Source organism: Podarcis gaigeae (assembly GCF_964106915.1).
Source record: "Podarcis gaigeae genome assembly, chromosome: 8".
In the NCBI taxonomy this organism is placed as follows: Eukaryota; Metazoa; Chordata; class Lepidosauria; order Squamata; family Lacertidae; genus Podarcis; species Podarcis gaigeae.
Genome location: NC_139684.1, coordinates 85,912,009 through 85,929,658, shown reverse-complemented (window position 1 = coordinate 85,929,658; position 17,650 = coordinate 85,912,009). Strand labels below are relative to the sequence as shown.

General features: G+C 53.2%; 1 protein-coding gene and 1 long non-coding RNA gene across 2 annotated transcripts in view; both read right to left on the bottom strand.

The window, feature by feature from the left end:
- Positions 1 to 17,650, bottom strand: part of LOC310851804 — a 442,605-nt gene that overhangs the window by 277,045 nt on the left and 147,910 nt on the right. The gene's annotated exons all lie outside the window — the stretch shown is intronic.
- Positions 1 to 17,650, bottom strand: part of AKT2 (AKT serine/threonine kinase 2) — a 27,821-nt gene extending 10,171 nt beyond the window's left edge. The window contains exons 1-7 of the mRNA XM_083754018.1: positions 17,392 to 17,650; positions 6,863 to 6,976; positions 3,500 to 3,628; positions 3,141 to 3,252; positions 2,734 to 2,887; positions 1,788 to 1,919; positions 549 to 614 (exon numbers count right to left, since the gene is read on the bottom strand). Of these exons, the coding sequence (XP_083610144.1) occupies positions 549 to 614; positions 1,788 to 1,919; positions 2,734 to 2,887; positions 3,141 to 3,252; positions 3,500 to 3,628; positions 6,863 to 6,908 (639 nt within the window). The 5' untranslated portion in view covers positions 6,909 to 6,976; positions 17,392 to 17,650. The remainder of the gene's footprint in view (positions 1 to 548; positions 615 to 1,787; positions 1,920 to 2,733; positions 2,888 to 3,140; positions 3,253 to 3,499; positions 3,629 to 6,862; positions 6,977 to 17,391) is intronic.

Sequence of the window (17,650 nt, the reverse complement as noted above, 5' to 3'; positions counted from 1 at the left end):
CTGGTCCGCTCAACACTTCACTATCCGTGAGGGTTTTTTTTCCGGGGGGGGGGGGGTGTCTAACCTTGGCACTCACCCCCAATCGCCCAGAAATCCTGGTAACGGTTGTCTCTTAAGCAGATGACACGCACCACGTCGCTATTTTCCCTTTGCAAGCAAACTGGAAGCCCGTCTCCTACTCTTTTCAAGCCGTCTAGGTTAGTGCCCTCACTGCTTCCATAGATCTGTATAGCAATGTCATTGTGACACTGGCACTATTATTTTCAATCCCTTTCCTAAAGATCCCTAGCATGGAATTTGTCGTTTTCACAGCCACCATGCACTGGGTCGGCCTCTTGAGCTCTGGGGTACAACCCCAAAGTCTGGCTCCTGGCCTGACACTTCCAGTTCACAGCCCCGTCGCCCGTCTATCATACGAGGAACCAAGTCTCTGTTCTTTCTCCCCTCTGGTCCCACAAGCAGCCACCCGCAGAGACAGAGAATCTCGCAGGGCATCGGAGGATGCCTGGCGCCCATTCCGTCCCACACGTTCCCGAATGTGTACGTACCGTGAGAAAGGGATGCCTCGTGTTCTGCAGGACTCTGCTCTCTGTGACAGTGTGGGCCACCTCGTCCTGCAAAAGACAGGGAAGAAAGCATCGTCACCCGAAACGGCCTCATTATGACATGAACAAGTGATAGCCCTAACCAGCTCAGCCCAGTATACCTGAAGGAGCGTCTCCACCCCCATTGTTCTGCCCGGACACTGAGGTCCAGCTCTGAGGGCCTTCTGGTGGTTCCTTCCCTGCGAGAAGCAAAGCTACAGGGAACCAGGCAGAGGGCCTTCTCGGTGGGGGCACCCGCCCTGTGGAACGCCATCCCATCAGATGTCAAGGAAATAAACAACTATCTGACTTTTAGAAGACATCTGAAGGCAGCCCTGCTTAGGGAAGCTTTTAATGTTTGAAGTTTTATTCTGTTTTTAGTGTTCTGTTGGGAGCTGCCCAGAGAAGTTACATGGCCTTAGCAGAAATGCTATAAAGAATTAAGTACAATAGATGGTAAATAGATTAAAGGGAAAAATAAGGTTAGAATGTGTTAAGATAAATTATAGGACAGAAAATTGAGGAAGATGGAAAGGATTTGCTGAAACAATCAATTGAAGTGGAATACAAAAAAGGGAGGTGCAAGGAGGTCGCTGAAACAAGTAAATAGAAGATAATAATATTGAAAGTATTGGATATGTTTTTAATTCTTTTTGTCTTGTTTTGTTATGTATATGAAGTGTTTTTGTATTGTATTGTATTGTATTGTTATGTTTAATTCTTTTTCTTTTCTTTTTGTAATTCTTAAATTTTTAATAAATAATTTTTTTTAAAAAAAGAAACTTAGCCAAATGGGTAGGGTTTAAATAAATGAACTATTATTATTATTATTATTATTATTTTATTCCCAGCGGGAACCAAAGCGACACACCCACCCAGCACTGCTCCTCTTTGTGGGGCTGCACAGAGACCTCCCTCTTTGGAAGTGTGGGGGGGGGGGGTTGGTGTATCTCTAATGATTCCCAGGATGACCACTTACTCATTTCTGCCTCTCTCCCTCCCTCCCTCCCTCTCTCATTTCTTCTGCCCCTCGCTCAGTCACCCTGGGCTCTGCATAGCCCCAGGGGAATCTGACCGGCATTTCACACCACATGGACATCTGATGATGGACTCGTGGCCTGCTCTTTGCCCGGATGCAAATCCCGCCTCCGCCCCCCACGTCAAAGTCACTCCGCAGCCTGCCTCCCCCGCTTGGCCCCGTACCTTGGCAATGATGACTTCCTTGCGCAGGATCTTCATGGCGTAGTAGCGCCCCGTGGCTTTTTCCCGCACGAGAATGACCTTCCCAAAAGTGCCCTTCCCAAGGAGCTTCAGGTAGTCAAAGTCATTCATGGTCTTTTAACAAGGAAAAACACAAGGCTGGGTTGGTTGAAAATAGGACCTTCACAGTTTAGAAGGTCTGAACATTTTGAGACTTGCACGAGGACTAATCAAGAGAGAGAGTTTCATTACATCTTCGGTTGACTTCATAGATTTCATGAGTACAGAATTCTTATTGCATGGCTGACATAATCACCCCCACACTCACCTCTACGGTGAACTAGGCTCACCTGTGGAAAAACAACAGCATCTCTTCTAGCAATAGCGCCATTGTTATATCAATATTCAGAATTAAAGCTTAATTCCTTTTATTACTTCAGTCCATCTCAAAGCATCCGCTGTTTAAAACAGCGCACTGTATTTCCGTTTTGTTTCATTTTTTTTTTACACGTACCGTGATTTGGTATACTGTATATTATACGTAGTTTGATTATTTTGTCCCATTCTTTCATAGTTCCATATGTTATATTGGCTTGACACCAAATCGGCTATTGCGTGTGCTGCTCCTGCATGAATTCCAATTTTTGTGTTTTACACCTTCCGTTTCAGAACGAGGGTGCTTCTTGTTCTTTATTGTTTAGAATTTATTTTTTAAATATTATTTATTTTTAAAGGAAAAAACACAGGGCTGCTGTTGGCCATTATCAGCCGCCGGGAGGGAGGGGACTAGGCACCTTCACCATTTGAAAAGCTTGAACATTGTGAGTCCATGTCCCTGGTTAAACTCAGCGTGGCAAAGAATGGCGAAGCTGGCGGGGAAACCGCCTCTTTGTCCTCCTGCTCCGCTGAGCCAGAGCAGAAGGAAGCCCCCTCCCCGCCCCCTCCTTACCGCCTTGGCCCGGGTCTTGGTCACGGCCACCTCCATCTCCTCGGCGCCTGTGCTGTCGCTGGGAGAGCCGCACTTGTAGTCCATTCTGTCCTCTTCCGGCTCCTGGTTCTTCAAGCTGTTGGCGACCATCTGTATGGCACGGATCCACTCCTCCCTGCGGGCAGCACAGGGGAAGTCAGGGCACTCGAGACACCCAGGCACAAAGGCTGGCCAGCGGGCGCCAGTCCCTGGCTGGGAGAGTCCCAGTGCCCGGGGATCGGGGACGAAGCCCTTCCAGCAGCCAGAGGCTGGGTGCAAGCGAGGGTCCCCACCCCTGGTGGAACCGGGGTGGCCGAGTGGAGCTGCCCCAGGGGCCCAGAGAGCAGGGTGGGGTGGGATCCGGTGCCCCGCTCCAAAGCCAGACGCACCGCTCGTCGGGGGAGTCGACGTGGAACGTCCTTTCGATGACGGTTGTCCACTGCAAGCAGCGGATGATGAAGGTGTTGGGACGGGGCCGCTCGACTTTCATCAGCTGGCATTCTGGAAGAGGAGGAAGAGGGGGCCGCTGGGCCTTCTCCAAGGACAAGGAAGAGGAGCGGCAGACTCACCTACTTGCCCCCCTCTCTCAAAAACATGCGTACAGCCCCCAGCACAGCATCATGGGAGGAAAGGGAGAGGATTGGCGTTTTGCTGCGTTCTAACTGCAGTCCGCCTGGAGCTCCGGGGGAGCCTCGCAGTCCCTGCCAATATGGAGGGCAGGGGTAGTAGGAGGGTGGGGAAGACGTACCTGCCACAGAGAAGTCATTCAAAGGGGGCAGGCTGTGGTCTGACGTCTCCGGCTTCTCCTTGTACCCAATGAAAGACCCATCGCTTTTCAGGAGAAAGTACCTGGGCCTCCACGTTTTGATGTATTCCCCTGGGAAGCAGAAAGGTGAGGCATGAGGGGGCGAGAGGCACGTGCAGAGTGCCTGCCAGGAGGCTGCCTATGAAAAGGCCCTTCAACCCAACAGCGCTGACGCCCCTGGCAGCAGATTCCCCTCCAAGGCTGGCAAGGAACGCTTGCTCTGCCAATGGAAGCTGAGTGGGCCAAGGCCAGCCCTCGTCCGCTTCCTCAGGGCACCCGGAGCCGGGCTCTGCACCCCTGCCATAAGGACATGAGCAGCCTGCTGGATGAGGCCAAAGGAGCCCCATGAAGCCTAGCATCCTGTTCTCAAGCCTTCTCTTTCTCCATGGACCTGTCCAATCCAGGTTGGTGGCCATTACCAGCTCCTGCAGGAACGAGTTCCATAGATTACCGTATTTTTCGCACCTTTTCCCTCCTAAAAAATAAGGGAAAATGTGTGTGCGTCTTATGGGGTGAATGCAGGCGGGAGACTCTGCTCAGCGCTCCCTTTAAAGAGCCGCATGGAGCGTGTGTGTGGCTCTGGGGGGCTTTTCCGGGAGGTGGGAGAAGGGACTGACGGGCTGCCCTCTGTCCCTTCCCACACCTCCCGGAAAAGGCCAGCAAGAGCCGCTGCCAGGCTCTGCTCAGCGCTCCCTTGTAAGGGCTCCCTTTCATCTCTCATCCCGCTTTGCTGGGACGCTAGCAGAAGAAGAGGCGCTGCACAGCTATCGCTCTTGCTCTGCTGGCTTCTCAGCGAAGCGGGAGGAGGGATGGAAGGGTTTAAAGCAAGAAAAGCGAGAGTCGCTTACATGCTCTGCACAGAATATTTTTCTTCTTGCTTTCCCCCTCTAAAAACTAGGTGCAACTTATGGTCAGGTGCATCTTATGGAGCGAAAAATACGGCAACTCTGTACTCCTTAAAGACACACCTGGAAAAACACCTGCAGGCCACTTTGGAGGGTTCGGGGAGGATTTCCGGTGCTCAGGGTTGAGGTGGGCTGCCCTTCCCAGAACATCTCCAGAGCCAGACCTTTTTTTGGCTTCTGGCAAGAGCCATTCTGGGAGGTGCTCAGCTTGCAGGGCCAGGCTCCCCCTTTGGCCTGCAGAAGCCAAGGCTGCGAGGGCACCTTCACTCCTCAGCAGGGCCCAGTGGCAGCACAGGGGGGCTTCCCTCAGCAGGGCCAGGCACCCCCCTCCACCCGCTCCTCTGGCTCCAGGGACCAAAATAGCCTCTGGGCAGACCTGGCTGCTGCTGCCACCAGCTGCTATCTATATTTGTCTGCAGGAGCAGGAGGAGGAATTTGCTGGAGCCACAGCCCTACAGAGTGGGAAGCAGCTCTGGGGACAGCTGAGACTGCATGGAGGGAGCAGGGAGAAGGAGGGGACTTGCAGTGGAGGGACAAAGAGGGGTTTCAGGAGCAAGAGGCTTGTGCCGAAAGTCATGGCTCTGGCAATAAACATCCCCATTGCTCACCCCAGATTTCACAGTCTGTCTTCCACAAGGACTAGCAAAAGCCAAGGAGTCCAGGGCACCAAGCACAACACCAAGTGTGGAGAGCAGAAGAAAACTGCACAGACCGGGATCCTGGTCAGTGACCAAAATAAATCAATTCATTCATTCGCACACAGACTGCCGGGAGCGGGGCATCTAGGGACAAGGAGAGACCTTCTGCTCTTGTGTGCCCCACGGATGCCTCCTTGCCAAGCCCATGCTGGCCCCCTCCATGCTGCCCTCCAAACAGCAGAGAATTGCAGGCAGAAAGGGTCAGGCAGGCAATGTCTAACCATGTGAAAAGGAGTCGGCACTCCTGCACCCCAAGAACGTAAGACAAGCGGGCTGGATGAGGCCAATGGCCCATCTAGTCCAGTGTTCTTTTCTTCCAGTGGCCAGCCAGCTGCCCCAATGGGGAGCCATGAGCAGGACTCTCCCCACTCTAGATTCCCATCCACTGGAGCAAGCGCCCTGCAAAGTGTGGAGGCAGCACACAGCCCCCCTGGCAAGCAGATGCTGCTACAGCCTTGTCCTCCTCCACAAATCTGTCTCCTCCTCTTTTAAAGCCATTTGCACTGGTGGGCATCGCTGCCTCCTCTGGGAGGGAGTTCCACAGTTTAACTATTTGCTGTATGGAAAATGACTTCTTTTTGTCTGTCCCGAATCTGCCAAAAATTCAGCTTGACTGGATGGGCTAGACTGGTGACTGGCAGCAGCGGCTGAGACCATATAACACCGGTCCTGAAAGATCTTCATTGGCTTCCAGTACGTTTCCGAGCACAATTCAAAGTGTTGCGGCTGACCTTGAAAGCCCTAAACGGCCTCGGCCCAGTATACCTGAAGGAGCATCTCCACTCCCATTGTTCAGCCCAGACACTGAGGTTCAGTGCCGAGGGCCTTCTGGCGGTTCCCTCACTGTGAGAAGTGAGGTTACAGGGAACCAGGCAGAGGGCCTTCTCTGTAGTGGCGCCCGCCCTGTGGAACGCCCTCCCTTCAGATGTGAAGGAAATAAGCAGCTATCTTATCTTTAAAAGACAACTGAATACAACCCTGTTTAGAGAAGTTTTAAATGTCTGATGCTGTATTGTTTTTAATATTTGGTCTGAAGCCGCGAAGAGTGGCTGGGGAAACCCAGCCAGATGGGCGGGGTATAAATAATAAATTATTATAATATTATATTATGAGAGGGAGAGAAAAACTTCTCTGCCCACCTTCTCCACACACAATTCTGTGCACCTCTCTCACGTCCCCCAATACTTGCCCTTTCCCCTAACCTAAAAAGCCCCCAGAGCGAGCTGCTCCAGCCCCAGGACCATTCTGCTTCCCCTCTTTTGCACTGCAAGGGGGCCCACACTGCGCAGCCTTGCACGCTTCCCAGAAGCTTGGGCTCTGATGCTTCTCCAACCCAGAAGCTCAAGCTGCGAGGCAGCCGTGGGGAGCACTCTTCTCTCCATGAGCCGGTCAGGGGGACACCTGCACTTAGACCTAAGAATGCAGAGATAACATAAAGGAGGGGGCAGCAGCAGAAGCAACAGGCCCCTCAGGGACCCGGAGGGAGGCTAAGCTCTGTCCAGAAGCAACAGACACCCAACAACGTAGGTGCCTTATGAGACGGGCTCCCTACTGAAGCCTCCAGACATAACAGAGCCTGGTGCAGCAACCTCCAGGGCACGGCCCCCACTTCCAGGAAAGCAAGAACCTCTCAGCCCCCTCTTTCTGTCAAATCTCGTGTGTGTGTGTGTGTGTGTGTGTGTGTGTGTGTGTACATTGCTCACCTCTCTTGTGCAACCAGCCCTCCTTGACGACCGACACCTCATTCATGTTGACGTGGCCGTGTTGAGCTCACAGGGACTAGATTCTGCCCACTGAGCCGCGGGTGGACTGGTGACCTGCAGGAGAGGAGAGAACAATGGCAGTGTGGGTCCCAGGCTCATCAACCTCTGGGGATGGTGAAGAATCCCTCTCCCACAGAGTTATAGGGCCTCCCTCCCACCCACTGCAAGTGTCCCCAGCACCACACTGACAAAAACCTTCTTCCCCAAACAAGGTGGATCCCTCAAGAGTCATAGCGGGTGCTAATTCTGCCTCCCTGTGGAGGCAGAGGGCCTCACTAGCCTCGGGAAGGCCCAGATCCCCAGGGATAGGCCACTGGCCCAGCCCAGGTCAAGGCGGGTCTCCTCAGTGGAGGGGGTTTTGGACAGGGAACTGAGCTGCTCTGCAAAGCCAGATGCTGTCACTTCCAGGGCCCAGGAAAGCCTATGCAGCTGCTTTCAACATGGGACACAGAGGAAGGGGAAGGCTGGGGTGACTAAGGGACCCCCCAGCCCTGTTAGGGAGGTATTAGAAGCCAAGGGCAATGGGGGTCTCCCCATCCCCGTGATGGTGCTTACACCTGCTGGCAACTTCCCCTTGGCCTTATCTGCCCCCCTGATAACAGGCACCGCCAGCAGCAGATAAGAGGCCCTTGAGAGCTGCCACGACTGCACATGCTCAGACCGGAGAGCAGCCCTGGCCAGCCGTGAAAACAAACAGCTAGAGAAAGATTAATCCTAGGCACCTGATGGGATTAAAGAGGGAGAGGGGTTCAAAGACTAGCCCAAAGATGCCGCCAGAGAAGCAGGGAAAGGGCTGCCCCCCATGCAACTTGGGAGTGGGGCACTGAACAAATGTACAGGGGGGTGCTAGGACTGTGGAGGGGGGGGGCTTTCATTACCCTCCTCTTTCCCAAGGGCCAGTTCATTGATGCTTGGGTGACATTCTGAAGGTAGGAGCCCAAGTGAAGAGTGGTTTGCTGTATAACAACCCCCCCCCCAGGTCCACTTGCCACCCACCCACCCCAACTGTCGACCCCAACTGTCGACGCAGGAAGCAAGGAATCCCCTTCCTCCTTGGCGGGTCACAGATAACAGGTGAGGGTTGAACTGCCCCAGCCAACACAATCCTCCTGGGCCTCTACTGTTTCAGAATCGGGGGGGGGGGGTGGACAGGTGGAAACACCTGTTTAAAGGCTCACTCGGTGCCACAAAAATCCCCACACTGAGAATCCTGGTACACTGGGAAGAAGGCTAGCTTTGTGCCTCCCCCTCACCCCCAATTCACCAGCCAGCTCAGTGCCGGCAGGGTTTTCAATGGGCAGGGAGCAATCAAGCACCCCCAGAGTCCCGGTTCCAGGGTTGTACAACAGGACGGACCCCCTTGGCCCCCACCAGACCCGATGGGCATCACCCAAGGTCAGCTCCCTCTCTGTCCTGCCAGGGGCACTTGCCTCCCCACAGCCGTGCAAAGGACACAGCGCTGGACTTTAGCCTGACCCAGCAGGGAGCTTCCTGCTTGCCCGCCAAAGGGGTGAGCCACCTGGAACCACCAGAGACCACCAGCGAGGAGGACCCTGTAGCTCTGGCCTTGCTGGACCTCCTGGAGGGAGGCCAGCCTCATTTCCAGGGTGGAGCTCGCGAGACTCGGCAGAAGCAGGCCCACTCTGAGCCCCATGGCCCAAACGCAGCTCAGCTGAGGCCAGGCAAGAGCATGGAGGTCGCCCACTGGGCGAAAGGATGCCAGGCTGGCTTTTGCGTGTTGACACCGAGTGAGAGGTCCCCCTGCCCAGCCAGGAAGGTGCTTGTGCAAAGCTCTGGCGGCCTTCTGTGTTGCTCCAGAGGCCAGGGCTGACAGCAATGGTGGTGGGGTTGCGACAGGCCTTGGGAGTCATTTACGTAAGAGTGAAAATGCCCCCCCTCCCCACAGGGAGCCAGATCCAGACACGGCAGCTCCACTGCTGGAGGCAGGCACAGAGATTTGGGCAAAAGGGCAGAGCCCTGAAGAGCTCAACCGCGAGAGCCAGACCTCTTGCTGCAACCCCCCTCCACCCAGCTGGCTTTGCTCCCCAAGCAGCTGGAGGAGACGGGTGGGGAGCAAAGGTGGCCTCCGAAGGGCCACAACAGGAGCCAGAAAACCACCTTTGCTGGTGCCCAGCGTGGAACTGTGTGGCAAAGAGATTGCCCAGGGCGGAGGGAAAGGGAGAGCAGGTGGAAAAGAGCCCAGAAGACTCTTGAAAATTGCAGGGGCCTGCAAATGGGGATTTGGGGGGGGGGGGGCGACATGCGGACCTCCTGTGTCTTTGACTGAGAAGCGCCACTCAAAAGCACCTGAATAAAAGCCCTATATTTTGCATGGCTACTCCCTGGCCCCACAAAACACTTTTTAACAGGAAAAGGCAATGGCGTTTGTCACACTGGCTAGACACTTTTCTTGGAAAGTGGCCCACAGCTCCTTGCAATCAAAGCAAGATCAATTAAGCCAGAACACAGTTTGGCAGGGAAAAGGTGGGACTTACAGATCCCACGCCAGCAAGCAAGGAAACTAAATGCTTCAGGTGATGATTGCAGGGTCTGGGTCGGTCCTTGAGGGCCTTTATAGGTCACAACCACCACTTCAAATTGAGCCTGGAAACTGACTGGCAGGCGGTGCAGTCAAGCCAGAGTTGGTGTCGTATGTGCAGACTGTCCGGCTGCCAAATTCTGCATCAGCTGCAGTTTCCTGAACCTTCTTCAAAGGCAGCCCTACATATAAAGCATTGCAGTAGTCCAGCCTGCAGGTTGCTACAGCTTAGGCAACAAAGGTAAGACTGCACCTGTCACAGTCACAGCTGTCGGAGCCCAGTGGCCGGGACCTTTAGCTGAAAAGGGAGACGGGCAGCAAGATGCAGAGTCTGGTCTGTAAAGCCAAAACCCGCCTGGGCAATGGGTGGCAAAGATACCCCTCCTCTGTGCAGAAAGGGCAGCTGGTTAAAGTGAGAAATGCAAGTTTTAAACAATGGAAAGAGTGGTCTGGGCTTGTTGCTGCTGCTTTTAAACACGATCCAAACTCTGGAAATGGATGGAAGGGGTATAAGCCAAGGGGGTGTTCTGAGCTGCACCTGCTTCTGCTTCTCACTGAGTAAGAGAACTCGGGTCCAGCTCTCCAGGAACGAGTTCTTGCTGGCCTGTTTCGCCCGGCTCCTCCAGCAGAAGGGACAAGGCAGAGAAGTTGGGGTCCTGCAAGGCTCCAGCCTGGAGAACTGGAAGCAGGAGGGACCTGGAAGATCTCATGACATGAAGCTCCTGATGTCACCAGGAGGCCATGGCAGGGAGGAGGACAGTGCAGTGGTCTAGGTCAGGGGCCCAGGGACTGCCAGGCCTACCCCAGGACCCAATGCTGCTTCTGGAATCCCCCCACCCAGAGGTGTTTTATAAAAAAAACAAAAACAACCTTGTAACTCCTCCTGTTTCCCTGCCCAAGCGAAGGTTGCAAGAAAATGATCAAGGAGTGTTTGGGGGGGGGAGGTGGTAAACCCCCCCTCACCCGTAATTTCAGAGCCTTTGTCTATTATCTTTGAGAATTCTTGGAGAACAGGTGAGGTCCCTACAGACTGGAGGTGGGCGAATGCTGTCCCCACCTTCAAAAAGTGGGAGAAAGAAAACCCAGGTAACTACCGACCGGTGAGCTTGACATCGATACCAGGGGAGGTCCTAGAACAGAGAGTTAATCAGTTGGTCTGTGAGCATTTAGAAAAGGATGCTGTGATCACTAGGACCCAGCACGGGTTTCTCAAAAATAAGTCACATCAGACCAATCTGATTTCCGTTTTTGATGGAATTACAAACTTGGTGGATCAGGGAAATGCTGTGGACATAGTGTATCTTGATTTCAGTAAGGCTTTTGACAAAGTCCTCTATGATATTTTTGTGAGGAAGCTGGTAAAATGTGGGTTGAACGAGGAAAATGTTAAGTGGATTTGTAGCTGGTTGAATGACCGAAGCAAAAGAGTTCGCATTAATGGTTTCTTGTCAACCTGGGGAAAAGTGACAAGTGGGGTGTCACAGGGTTCTGTCCTGGGCCCGCTGTTGTTTGACATCTTTATAAATGACTTGGATGAAGGAATTGAGGGGATGCTCATCAAATTTGCAGATGACACCAAATTGGGAGGGGTAGCTAATTCTGCAGAAGACAGAATCAGAATTCAAAATGACCTTAACAGACTGGTGAACTGGACGCAAGCTAACAAAATGCATTTCAATAGGGAGAAATGTAAGGTTCTGCACTTAAGCAGGAAGAACTAGGTGCACAAATAAAGGATGGGGGGCACCTCGCTTACTAGCAGTACATGTGAAAAGGATCTAGGGGTCTTGGTGGACCACAAGCTGAACATGAGTCAACAGTGTGATGCAGCACCAAAAAATGCTAATGCTATTCTAGGCTGCATCAACAGAAGTCTAGTGTCCAACTCAAGGGAAGTAACAGTCCCACTCTCTTCTGCCTTGGTCAGACCACACTTGGAATATTGTGTCCAATTAAGGGTAATACAATTTAAGAAAGATGTTGATGGAAGAGTGGCAGATGAAGGTGATGGACTATATGGAATTAGCGGAAATGACTGGCAGAATCCGAGACCTGGGAGAGGAGCTGGTGGAAGAAGATTGGAAGAAATTTAAAGACTACCTGCAGAAACACTGTAAAATTAATGAATGTTAAAATGATGCTGGATTGAAAATAAGTGGCATTAGCAACAAAGTTAAAAAGAGTACGCAAAAATGAATTGATAATGGGTGAAAACATAGTTATAATATGTTAAGATATAGAGTTAAGATAAATGAAAGAGGGTAAGGATTTGCTGATTTGATTATATTAGTGGGAATACAAAGAGGGGAGGTGTGAGGAGGTCAAGGAAACAAGCTAATGAGTTTAAAGTTATAAGAAATGGATTTGTTTTAACTTCCCCCCCCCATTTTTCTTGTTTTCTGTATTTTGTATTTCTGTATGAGAGTTTTTTCTTTTTTTTGTTTTACTATGTATTTTTGTATTTATGACTCTGTAAAACCTTAATAAATATTCTTTAAAAAAAAATTAAGAAAGATGTTGACAAGCTGGAAGGTGTGTAGAGGAGGGCAACCAAGATGATCAAGGGTCAGGAAGCCAAGCCTGATGAGGAACGGTTGAAGGAGCTGGGTATGTTTAGCCTGGAGAAGAGGAGACCGAGAGGAGATAGGAGAGCCATCTTCAAATACCTTAAGGGTTGTTACATGGAAGAGGGAGCAAGCTTGTTTTCTCCTGCTCTGGAGGGTCGGACTCGAACCCATGGCTTCAAGTTACAAGAAAGGAGATTCCAACTAAACATTTGGAAAAACTTTCTGACACGAAGAGCTGTTCAGCAGTGGAACAGACCCCCACGAGAGGTGGTGAACTCTCCTTTCTTGGAGGCTTTAAAGCAGAATTTGGGTGGCCGCCTGTCAGGGATGCTTTAGCAGAGATTCCTGCATTGCACGGGGTTGGACTAGATGACCCTGGGTGTCCCTTCCAACTCTAAGATTCTACGATTCCCTGGAGAGGCGCACACACATGAGCGCACCCCTCAGAGAGGGTGTCTGGTCTCTCCCCCCCCCATTTTGTACACCTGTTCCCTACCACATAGGCTGTTGGGCTGCTTCCCCATCCCAGGCCACCAAGCCACAGCTGCTGCTGTTGTTGCTGCTGCTGCAGAGAGAGGAAGGGACCTAATCCCAATTCCTCTCCCTGGTTGAACACAGAAGAGCAGCAACGCTCACCCCACAGGGAGGGAGGGAGGGCAGGCAGTGGGGGGGGGAAAGAGAGACTTGTTGACTTGCAGAGCATGTGTGACTCAGATACTGCGAGCACCAGAGTTGTTTACGCACTCCAGGATGTGACCCTGTGGAACAGGAGGGGGGAGGAAGAGGGGGGCTGGTCCCCAGGAAGAGGAAAAACACACCGAGTGAGATAGAGAGGGAAGGGAGAGGTACTGATTGGAGTTAAGGGAAGAGGGGACGCAGCTGCCTGAGAGGGACACAGGTGTTGGCTGACTACAACTCCCATCATTCCTGACCACTGGCCATGGTGGCTTAAGCCAATGGGAGATGGGAGTCCATATTTGGAAAGCCAACAGATGCCTCCCTCATCCCACCCCCCAGCCCTGTTGTAAAACCTTTGTAACAGCTGGGATTAAGGCTGTATAAGGGGTCCTGCAATCTACAACAGGTTCGTCCAACTCCCAAGAGACTGCGATCTACTCCCAGTATGTATAGAAAAATTGGCTGTGATCTACCTTTTTTTAAAGGAAGATGGTTGACCAAAGTTGTTGAGCTTTTTGGGGGGATGGATAAGGAACACCCAGGCAATCACTTTCACTTTACTTATTACCGCAATCGACATCAGGGACACACCTGCGATCGGCAGGTAAATCAACCAACCTGTTGGACATGCCTGATCTATAACATGCAGGGTGGCAGCCAATGCTTGTCCTACTCTGAGTAGGCCCTTTGAAATTAATGAACCTCCATTAACCATGTTCATTAATCACAGTGGGTCTACTCTGAGGAGGAATAGCACTTCATGCAGCCCATAGTCCTATATTAAAAAACAATCAATCAATTATAATGGTCAATTCCTTGCTGTCACCATAAAAAAAAATATGATTTGAAAGCAGGTAGGTAGTAAATTGCTAACGCAGGTTCAATCTCCGTATGGTACAGCTGCATATTCCTACATGTAGAGGGTTGGACGAGATGATCCTCAGGGGTGGGGAAAAGCCAGAGGGTGAGAGAGAAAGGGAGAAGGCAAGTTCTGTGGAGGAACTTCTCCAGAGTGTGGACTGCCTCAGGATCTCTGGCCTTTAGAGCAACCACCAGGAAGGTAGGTGATGAAGGAAAGGAAGAGGAAGGGCTCCTTTTGGTTTTGCGCAATGCAAGTAATTTGTTCTTTTCACAAGGATGCAAAGACCATAACAGGGATCCAGAGGGGAGGCGCTAAGAGCCAAGCCAGGGCAGCTTCTCTGGGCGCAAGCAGAGTACCCAGCCTTCAGACAGACACCCCTCTATTCTAAGAAGTTAAACACTGCTTAACCTGCTGAGGGGACATGAAGATGTTTAGGAAAAGAAACTGCACTTTTCACAGTCAACATTAATTTGTGAGCTGCTAAGATTAACAACAAACAGGTGGGGAAAGCATTTGACAAACAGGCCCAGGGAACAGTTAGGAGGAGCCCCAAAACCTGTGAAGGCAACAGTTTGCATCTGAGCTTTTGCATTTGAATGCTTTTCATTCTTTCAAAGCTTTTGTAATTTTGGTGCACTGACCGGCTCAAGGCTTAAAGCAGAGCAGATTTACTACTTTCAGGCCACGAGAACTTTCCTTCTTACCCAAATTTACAAAATGGGTTCAAGTGTCTCCAAAGGGGGGCAAGAGCTGGAGGAACAAGAGAGTCATGGCCCAATACCCCGAACCTCGACACCACCAAGGGGCAAAGCTGTCTCTGGGGGGGAGACAGAAACAGCTGACCCCTCCCTCTCCCCACACATGCGGTTCCTCTGCAAAGCCTACACACCAATGACCCATTTCTCTCTTGTGGAATCTTCCTCCTTTTCCTAAATCCTGTGGCTGTGTAATACGCAATTTATTTACTCTCCATCAAACTTATTCAGCTTCTTCACAATATATATATATATTTTATTACAGAAAGGAAAACCACCGCACATTCCACCAGGACCCTGTCCTCCCACCGTTCGTTCTTCCAGGAAGGCATCTAAAGCGGATGCTCCCCTCTTCAAGATCTCTCTTCCCGAGAGTGGAATTTCAAGTCCGGCCATTGCTACATCCCAGGGCAGGCCGTGCAGGAGGAAGTGAGCACACCGTCCGGGAGCAACAAGCCTGCCCGCCAGCCGGCACATTTCCTAAATGTCGAGCAGAGACTCTTGAGTTATTTTTAGTGGCCTGCTGGGGCCTTCACAAGAACACCCTGCTCCTTCGTGCAAACCCCACACAATTGAGAGATCCAGGTGAAGGGATTGAGGCCCAAGGAGCAGAAGGCAGGGGGCTTCTATGCACAGGAGCCAGAACACACGAGTTATACGTCCTGAAACGCCCAGCACTCAGGTGTCACTGCAAGGTGGACTGAAACATGTAGCAGAGGACGAGGGGGGCCTGGTAACCGTGCTGGAAGCCTGCTGCCTGCCCAAGTGCAGAAAATGTGATCTGAAAGAGCCAAGGCCCCAGCTGTAGATTCATGTGCTCCCGACCTCCACGAGGGAGGCAAACCCTCTCCCCTATGCAACGGGCAAAAGTCTAGCACCATTCCCGCGTGCTGTGCGCCGCATGCTCTAGTCTGGAATGTGGTCTTCAGCTAAGGGGACAATACCTCTCCGGGAAGGCTGGCAAGCACCCAAAGCCTGGGACTGGCAGGATTAGCATGCCTCAGTCCCCCCAAAACCACCCCCGAGGTCTGTTGCTCTAGTGCCAAAGAGTGCCAGTTTCTCAGGACTATCCTACAAACACATTCAAATGCAAACGAAGAAACAGAAGGGAACCAACATGAGTCATAACCGTGTGTGCTGTGGCCCAAGATCAACAACATCCAAAGGCCAACAGACCAAAGAAACCAGACTGAAAAGGGCAGCGAATGTGGGTGATGTGTCAAGAGAAGGGCCCAAAACAAGGCGCAGAGCAGAGCAGCGACCCAGCGGTTAGCACGTCAGCTGACATCCAGCCCCAGCAGCCCCTGTGGATTCCCCCAAACACAGGGGGTGGTTTCCAAAGCAAGGCCCCTTCAAAACAAAACCCCAAGCTCCTCGCACCTTGGTGCTAGATTGCAGCTCTGAGGTGCAGCCTTGCCACAAGGGCAACCCAAATGCAGCTTCTGGCAAGGAGGACCAGCTCTTGGCATCTCCTGGCATCATACAGGTGTGCTTAAGAGAGCATTGGGTGGGATCGCCACCAGTACGTAAACACACACCCTTCCTCATCCCCTTTCTCCTCCACCAATTGCTTGGCTGGGCTGCATCTGCCAAACAGCTCTCCCTCCCTGTTCTATCCCCACAACCACCCTGCGAGGTAGGTTAGGCTAACAGACTGGCCCAAGGTCACGCCCAGTGAGTTTTATGGCCAAATGGGGACTTGAACCCTGGACACACAGTTCCTAGCCCAGCTCTAACCCCTAGGCAATACTGACTGGAGCTGATACCTTGCTGGGTGTGACCAGGAGCATCTGCCTAGCCTATGGCTCCCTTTTTATCATCAGCTGGCCATGAGGGAGCATCTGAAGGAAGAAATGGGATACCTTCTCCACATATGCATGAGCAACTTGGAAGAATAGTAGGAAGCCAGTAGCACTGCCCATAAGAAGCAAGCAAAGGTGTCAAGATAGCCTACCCAGCACTGCCCCCCCCCACCCAAAAAATCAGTTTGGTGCGTGGAGTTGAGACCAAACAGGCCCTAGGTTGCCATTCAGGTGGCAGCAGCACCCTTAGGAAGGCAATTCCACAGAGCCCTAGAGTTGAGGGGACCTCCAAGGGTCATCCAGCCCAACCCCCTTGCAGTGCAATTTGTGTCTTGAGCGGCTCACCTGAAGCAGGGCAGTGCCAGCCGGCCAGAACTGCTGCAATACCATCCCATAAGCAGCTGTGTGACCGGGGGTGGTGGTGGTGAGGGGTGGCAGCAAAGGGGCCTCCTCGGCTGGCATCTGGAGACCCAGCCCAGAGGCAGCGACTCAGTGGAACAGACTCTCTCTGTAGGGGGCACCCAATTGAGCATGGTGGGCGGAGTGGGAAGCCTCAGTTGCCTATTCTTTAGCTGTCACTCCTGCACTGCAGGGGGTTGGGCTAGACTACCCCTGGGCAACCCCTCCCAGCTCTACCCTTCTCTCAGGGGCCATCTGCATGGTTGTGATGGCCGCCTAGCATAGGGGTACGACTAGATGACCCCTGGGAACCCCTCCCAGCTCTACTCTTCCGATTCTGCGATTCCAGAGGGGTGCAGGGGCCATCTGCATGGGATGCTTCGGTTGTGATGGCCGCCTAGCATAGGGTACGACTAGATGACCCCTGGGAACGCCTCCCAGCTCTACTCTTCCGATTCCGATTCCGCAATTCTAGGCGTAGTGGCCGCCTGCCGGGGATGCTTCGGCTGCCGAGGAGCGCGGCTGAGCTAGATGACCCCTGGGGTTCCCGCCCCACCCTGCGGTTCCGCGTGCAAGCCTGCCTCCCAGGGCCGAAGGGCGGGCGGGCAGCGAGGCCGCGAGTTGGGGGAGGGGCGCCCTGCCTCCCCCTCCTCCCCCCAGGCAGGGCCCCCCCCGCCCCGCTCGGCCTTCCGCGCAGGCCCCGCCCGCCTCCGCTCCCCCCGCGCCCATGGTTCGCTCCCACGTCCCCCCCCGCCCGATAGTTCTGCCCCGCGCTCCCCCTCTCCCTCGCCTCCCACAGTGCCCCGCGTTCGCGCCTGCGTCTCTCCGGGCGATACCACTGAGGGCAGGGGGGGGGGCGCGGCCTACCTGGCTCCTCCGCCGCCGCCGCTACCGGCGCCCCCTCAGGGCCGCCATCCTCATCCTCGCCGCCGCGTCAGGCCCGACGGCGCCCGCGCTCCCGGAAACCCCGCCCCCCGCCGGGCCCACGCATGCAGGAAGGAGGGGGAGGGGCGGAGGCGGCCGGGGCGGTGCGCGCAAGCGCGGAGCGAGGCGGAGCCCGGCAAGACGAGGCTGCAGGGCCGCGAGACCGAGGACGAGGAGCAGCGCCGCCGTTGCCGCCTTCGGC